General features: G+C 44.3%; 1 protein-coding gene across 6 annotated transcripts; it reads left to right on the top strand.

The window, feature by feature from the left end:
• The first annotated feature begins 766 nt into the window (after positions 1–766).
• Positions 767–5602, top strand: LOC136500465 (SNF1-related protein kinase regulatory subunit beta-3-like). Of its 6 annotated transcripts, none has more exons than XM_066495811.1 (4): positions 767–924; positions 1907–2046; positions 4887–4931; positions 5015–5602. In XM_066495811.1, exons 2-4 carry the CDS (start codon positions 2026–2028, stop codon positions 5321–5323), a joined length of 375 nt encoding a protein of 124 aa, XP_066351908.1. In that variant the 5' UTR covers positions 767–924; positions 1907–2025; the 3' UTR covers positions 5324–5602. The 6 variants fall into 6 exon arrangements, with proteins under 6 accessions (XP_066351908.1, XP_066351913.1, XP_066351909.1 ...); XM_066495816.1 differs by lacking the exon at positions 1907–2046 and adding an exon at positions 3604–3735 and having other exon boundaries at positions 771–924; XM_066495812.1 differs by lacking the exon at positions 1907–2046 and adding an exon at positions 3604–3735 and having other exon boundaries at positions 772–924; positions 4882–4931.
• The last annotated feature ends 701 nt before the right edge of the window (positions 5603–6303 follow it).

The raw sequence follows: 6303 nt of genomic DNA, 5'->3' as shown, positions 1-6303 counted from the left end.
AATGTTTTTATTTTAGAAAAATGTTGTTATAGCTTCTTGGTTTGTGAAATTGTTATATGTTCTTGTGAAATGCTTCCTTCAATATAAAAATATTCAACCTTAATAAAATATAAAAGTCCCATTTACTTATATTTACAAATATACTCCCTCCGTCCCCAAATAAATCAATCCTAGAATCCGTGTTGACTATTTTTTTTTAAAAAAAGTAATAACATCTATGCCATAAAATGAGCACCTTATGTAAATATATTCTATGATAAATCTAATGATACTAATTTGATACCATAAATATTAACGTTTTATTCTAGAAATTTGGTCAAAGTTTAAAAAACTTAAGACAACTCCAGTCTTCAGGAATCTATTTATTCAGGGACAGAGGGAGTACTCATAAATATCATTATTATTTCAGTTATTTAAAACAAATGTTGTACTCCCTCCGTTTTAAATTATAAGTTGTTCTGACTATTTTTTACATAGATTTTGTTATATATCTAGACATACATTATATCCAGATACGTAACAAAATTGATGTACTAAAAAAATAAAAACGACTTACTAGCCACTGATAGTGTCCCACGAAGAGAATAAATATGAAATGAACACGAATAAAAAATTAAAAGGGAGAGAAAGAATTTTGTTTTTTGAGCAACGGAGAGAGAAAAAAAAAACAGAAATTTCCAAAGAATTGTGAAAAAAAGAAACGGCCCAGAAGAAGGCCCGTGCGGGTGCGATCTTTCTGACGCCGTCGATGCATCCTAACCTGCGTTCCCCTTCCTTCTGTCCGCTGCATCCCTCCTCGGCTCCTCGTGCGTTGTCTGTCTCTCTCGCCCCCCTCTCTCGCTCTCAGACGACTGGTCGGCCGCCGCCCTAAGCTAGGTGCTGAGGCTTTCGTTGGTCTCTTCGCCGGCGACGAGCACCCACGAGGTACTCCCACCCGTTCTCTTACCTTCCCTTCATGCTGTGCGAAGCTGAGCACCGAAACCCTAGCATAAAGCTATCTAGCTATTTGATTGACAAGCCTCCTAACTTCGAAGTTTTTGCAAAAATTATTGGGTGTACATGTGTACACCCATGTCCCTTTACTGGATCCGCCCCTGCGGTGAAGCTCCAGCAAGGAGCCGCCATACCCTGCGGCGGCACATGGGGAAGTCTGTGGCTTCTTTTAGGATACTAATCATGTTTGCCAAACAATCATCCAGATCCTAGACCTATGTGCACATAATTTCCTAGGCATTAATATTCCTATGAAGATAATTTTCCTAAATTGCCAAGCAGGCCCTTACAAGGACGGTTCATGTACTCAACTGCAATATAGGTGGAGAGGGAGTGCCATATACAGGGCTGTGATACCTTGCCTGAAATGTTTTCCTAGTATATGACCATGACCTTGTCCCAAGTACTTTAGGCTAAAATTGATCTATGGGAATACCATTTGGATTCTTATAGTTGCTTCAAATCTTTTTAGTTGTATGATCATTCCATTTAGTAATAGTCCTAAGTCAAAAAATGATTCCTGGTGAAATGTCATTCGATTGTACTTGATCTGTATGGGAACAGCAGAAGATCTGAATCAATTTTGCCTGGCATTTCATCAAATCTGGATTCTGACATCTCAAAGTCGATATTTATTCATAGTTTTATCTTCATCATAAAGCTTAGTGCTGTTCTTTTTATGGTACTAGCTAATGCCCGTGCGTTATATATAATAGTTACTACATGTTGCACGCAAAGAAGTAGTTAAATGCTGGCAAACAAAAACAGATGGTGTGCCAGCGTTGAATGGCAGGCCATCAAGTATTCCAGTTCATGGAAGCCAGATACTGCTGCTTCCAGCGTTGTTGTCACACAAAGTAGCAACTTGCAGTCTCAAGCAATCAATCTGCTCTGATTTTTTTCATTACTGCAGTCTGAATAAAGGGCGTACCCAGTGCGGAGAGCTCCCGCTCTGTGCGGGGTCTGGGGAAGGGTGTTAGTGGCAAGCCTTACCCTCGCCTGTGCAATGCGAGGAGACCGTGACTCGAACCCATGACCTTCCGGTCACAGGCGGTAAGACTCTACCGCTTGCACCATGCCAATGTGCAACAAAATAGAATCCTTGCATTGCCGATGCTATAACATGGCTAGTAGTTTTGTATAGCCTCCTCCATACTAAGCAATTAATCTCTCTGCAATGCACAGCTGTAAAGGCCCTTTTTTTGGATTATTTCCAATTCTAATTACATAGTGACGAATCAGTAGTGTAGGGTATAGGGTACCTGGAATGGTGGACCTCTGATGAAATGTTTGGTGATCAATCCGATGCCATGAGATGCCCTTTCTTCATTAGAAATGAGTTCTGCTTGTTTCTCCCAAGTTTGCATGATTGATGATGGAATCATTGATCAGCTACACAACCTTACAGCGCACACTTTCACTACTACACCTAGTAATGAGTAGTCCCTGCAAAAACAGTCAACACATAAGCTTAGAAATATGTTGGTCTGATAAAGGACAAAATTAGTAACTATTTGTGGTTTATCTCTCGCACTGGCCATTTAAAAGGACATTTAACTATAATTCAAAAATGGCCAAACCATGTAAGATACATTATAATTTTGAACTAAGTCATTGTAATCTTCTACAATCAATGTTAAAAAAGGTGACGCTAGGCGAACGCCTAGGCATGACTAAACGCTAGGCGAGGGGGTCCCGCCTGGCCTAGGGGGTTAGGCGGCGGTAGCTCGTCGGCAGCGCCGGTGGGGGAGGAGGAGCGTTTGGCGGAGGTCGCTGGTGGTGGAGGAGGAGCTTCGGGCAGAGTTGGACGACGGGCGCGGACGCGTGCGGGTGGCGGCGGCGGGCCTGCCGATACAGGGACTTTGCCGCTTGTGGAGATGAGGAAGCAGGCCTTCATCGCTGGGAGCTTGGGACACGCTCACGCGTAGAGAGTGTGGAGGGTCACACTCGTGCATGCTGCAGAGCTATGGCGAGGTGGCTGGAGTTCCGGAGTGCGGGGAATGCGGAGGTCGCACTCGTCGCTGTGCAGCAGGGAGATTGGGAGATGGATAGGAGGAAGGGCGGCGGCTGAATTGACCGAGCAAGTGGCATTAGCCTGCTGGTGGTTGCTTATATATTCCAGCGAAATGGGCCTAAGTTTCATGGGCCGTGGTCTACTAATTGCTGCATCTAAGGTTGGAGACTTGGAGTGGGAGATGGGCTGGACTCTTACCTCTTGGGCCTTTCTATCTATCTAAGCCCACTATTCCGCTGTTTATTTTTTTCTTTTAGAAGATAATATATGTATATTAGTATATATATAAAATGCCTAGGCTCGCTTAGGCTCTAGGTGGTGGGTCACCGCCTAGCGCCTTTTGAACCTTGTCTACAATATCAACATTAGCTCTGACTGGAGACCACTACACAAGAATTATCGAAAACAGAAGAAACCTTTTCAGCATGATCCTAGGTCTATGCCTGTGCGATGCCATGTGCCAAAAATATCACAACCGGAATACGGGGACAAATCCTGATGCAAATCAAACAACCAAAATGACATTATGTTTTAATTCATATATCATGATGCCAGGGCATTGAATTTTTTGTTTCCTAATTATTGGAGTTCTGTAGGCACCAGAAATCCAGTCCAAACAGGGCATTGAAATTTCAGAACGTGCTCCAAGAGGTACATGAATTAAATTCAAAGAGATAAAAAGGATACAACAATTTCAGTGGTCCAAAAGTTCAGTAGCCCGGTCCCAGGTAAAATCATATCATTTTTTTATATATAAGCACAAGGTTTCATGGAATATATGGTCTGATATGTCTCATTATAGGATAACCTGTTTAAAGGACAAAAAAAAAACTCAATTATCAGGAAATTAAAACAGATCTTAGTCCCACTACAAGATTCATGTGCCATTCAAATAAGCTGCAATTTGCTGAAGTTCCCAGAACTAAGTTAACTAGCACATCGTTTTCTTTTTCAAAGAGGAAACCCTTTAAATAAAATAGAAGGTAATGCTTTTCTTCTATGACCTTGTAACAAACCGATCCACACTAATATTGTCTTTAGATAGAGAAGGTAAACAACAAACCTCAAGCCTACACTTCCAGAAGAACTACCTGTTCTATAGACCTTGACACCAAAACAGACAAGTTCATCAGACCATAAAATACAAGGTCTGATTGTTTGTCAATAGGAAGATGATAGAATAGAAGTTTTTCCAACCTTTCTTAATGGAAGGACAAATCTCGGTGCTGCTCTGCAAGTGCTGCTAGAAAACGAGTGGATGCAAAAACAGTTAGCAAAGCTCATCCTAGCAAGCTACAGGGCTGGCTGTCTTGTCGCTTGCGCCATCCTGGCAGGTCCAGCCGCACTCATCTGCTTGCGCCGCCCCCGGCAGTCGCGCAAATTTGCTGGACAGTGGCTGTGCAAGCACACATGGAGGATGGGGCATGTCGGTGTCAGCGGGAAGGCAGTGGGGGGCTGGGCTGGGCGCTGGATAGGGTGGGGGCTTTGGGGGAGAGGCGGGGTGGCGCCGTGGGGAGGAGGGGCGGGTGGAGAATCGGAGAGGCACGCTGAAGTCGGTGTTGACGATTCCTGTTTTGTCCTTTTAGTTTGTATTAGTTTATAGAGATTTCAGTTCTATTCGATTCATGATTCATCTTATTGTCGTCCCCCCCCCCCCCCCCCCCCCCCCCCCCCCTCCCGCGTGAATGATATGAATACACCATGCATTCCATTTATAGTTATTGTGTTTGATGTTAAGTTAGCTTTTGAATTTAATTTTGCAATGTCCATTTGTTTCGGTTTTTTGTTTTTGTTTTTTTGCAATGCCCATTGTCCAGATTGTTTTTTTTCTTTAAATTCTTTACTAACATGAACATGTCGTATTATCTCTCCAGGACAGGCATCAGGCTGTTGGAATATGGACCAACAAGGCATGGATGACCATGTAAGAATCATCTCTCAGAATTATAACCTTGCATAAATTTTTGTGGCTGACTTATGATGGCTAACCATGAATCCATGATTCAGGAAGGGGTCCACGTTGTTGGATTTGAAGTCCCACCTTCACCTGATTCTAGCTACAACAACCCTATTCCTGGAAATGAAGATGAAGGCCGGGAGCCCCCACTGGTGCCACCTCATCTCCAGCATACGCTGCTGAGCTTCCCACCAAGCCAAGACGAATCGAGCCCGCTGCCTCAACCTCAGACCGTGGTTCTGAACCACCTTTACATTGAAAAGGAGAACACAAGATCCGTGGTTGCTCTGGGGATCACGCACCGGTTCAAGGCCAAGTTTGTGACAGTCGTGCTTTACAAGCCAGTGCTGAGGCGGTAGGGTGTCAATATATGTCTTGTGCCTTGGTCCTGCTTTCTCGTGCAGGACCGGTAATGGTAATGGTAATTGAACACCCTTGGGTTGCAACCCACCGATGAACAAATAGAATCCCACCCCCTCTCCTGTTGTTGCACAGATTCTGCAGAAACAGAAGAATTAAAGCCCCTGTTGTATTAGTGCAGAAACAGGCGAGGAACCTAGGCTGTCATTTTCGAATGATTATTAGTCTTGTACCTAATTTGGCTGTTGGTGGTGGCAGTGATGGTTCGGTTGAATGAGTAGTTTACTTGTGTTTAACTCTCAAGTGTTGCTGTGTCGCTGGCAAAGTAGTGAGAACGTGTGTTGTATGTGTGACTGAAACCGTGGTTTTTTTCCCTTCCCCTTTCGTTTTCATTTTTTGGGTTCAGATTTAGGTATGGTTTCAGTGTGGCCTATCCATGGTTTGGTGGGCATGATGAGCAAATAAATATCTAGAGAGAATATCTCGCATGTTGCCGAGCTATGCTAATATGCTATGCATGTAGATATTCCTCCGGATGCGGATGCTTATGCGTGTGAATCATGGTTGTGACGAACTGACGACTGACGAAAAGCATCCATCTTGTTTTGCTTGACAGCGAGCTGGGAAGGAAGCCGGGGACAGTGGATGGAACGATGGATATGGATCCTCCACCAGCAGGCAGCAGCAGCAGCAGCAGCATACTAGTCTGGTCTAGATCTGGATGGCCAGTGCAGTGGGGCATGTATTCTACTGCTGCTCGTGTTGGGACGGGGAGCTCTGCGTGAGCTTTCCCTGCTCTGGCTCTGGCTGGTGGCTGCTGCTCCAGTTGCGTTGCGACTGGACTAGTTGCATTGGCAGAATGGGAGTGATTGCGAGTGCGACCGACCGGCTCAACTCACACTACACTTTATTTTTTTTAGTATTATTCTCTTACGCTAGTGGTGAGCAGGCAGGGGGCAGAGCACTCAGCATTCAACGG

The sequence above is a fragment of the Miscanthus floridulus genome, chromosome 13 (assembly GCF_019320115.1).
Source record: "Miscanthus floridulus cultivar M001 chromosome 13, ASM1932011v1, whole genome shotgun sequence".
Taxonomy (NCBI): domain Eukaryota; kingdom Viridiplantae; phylum Streptophyta; class Magnoliopsida; order Poales; family Poaceae; genus Miscanthus; species Miscanthus floridulus.
The sequence above is the reverse complement of the archived record's forward strand: the minus strand, read 5'-3'. Positions and strand labels throughout refer to the sequence as shown.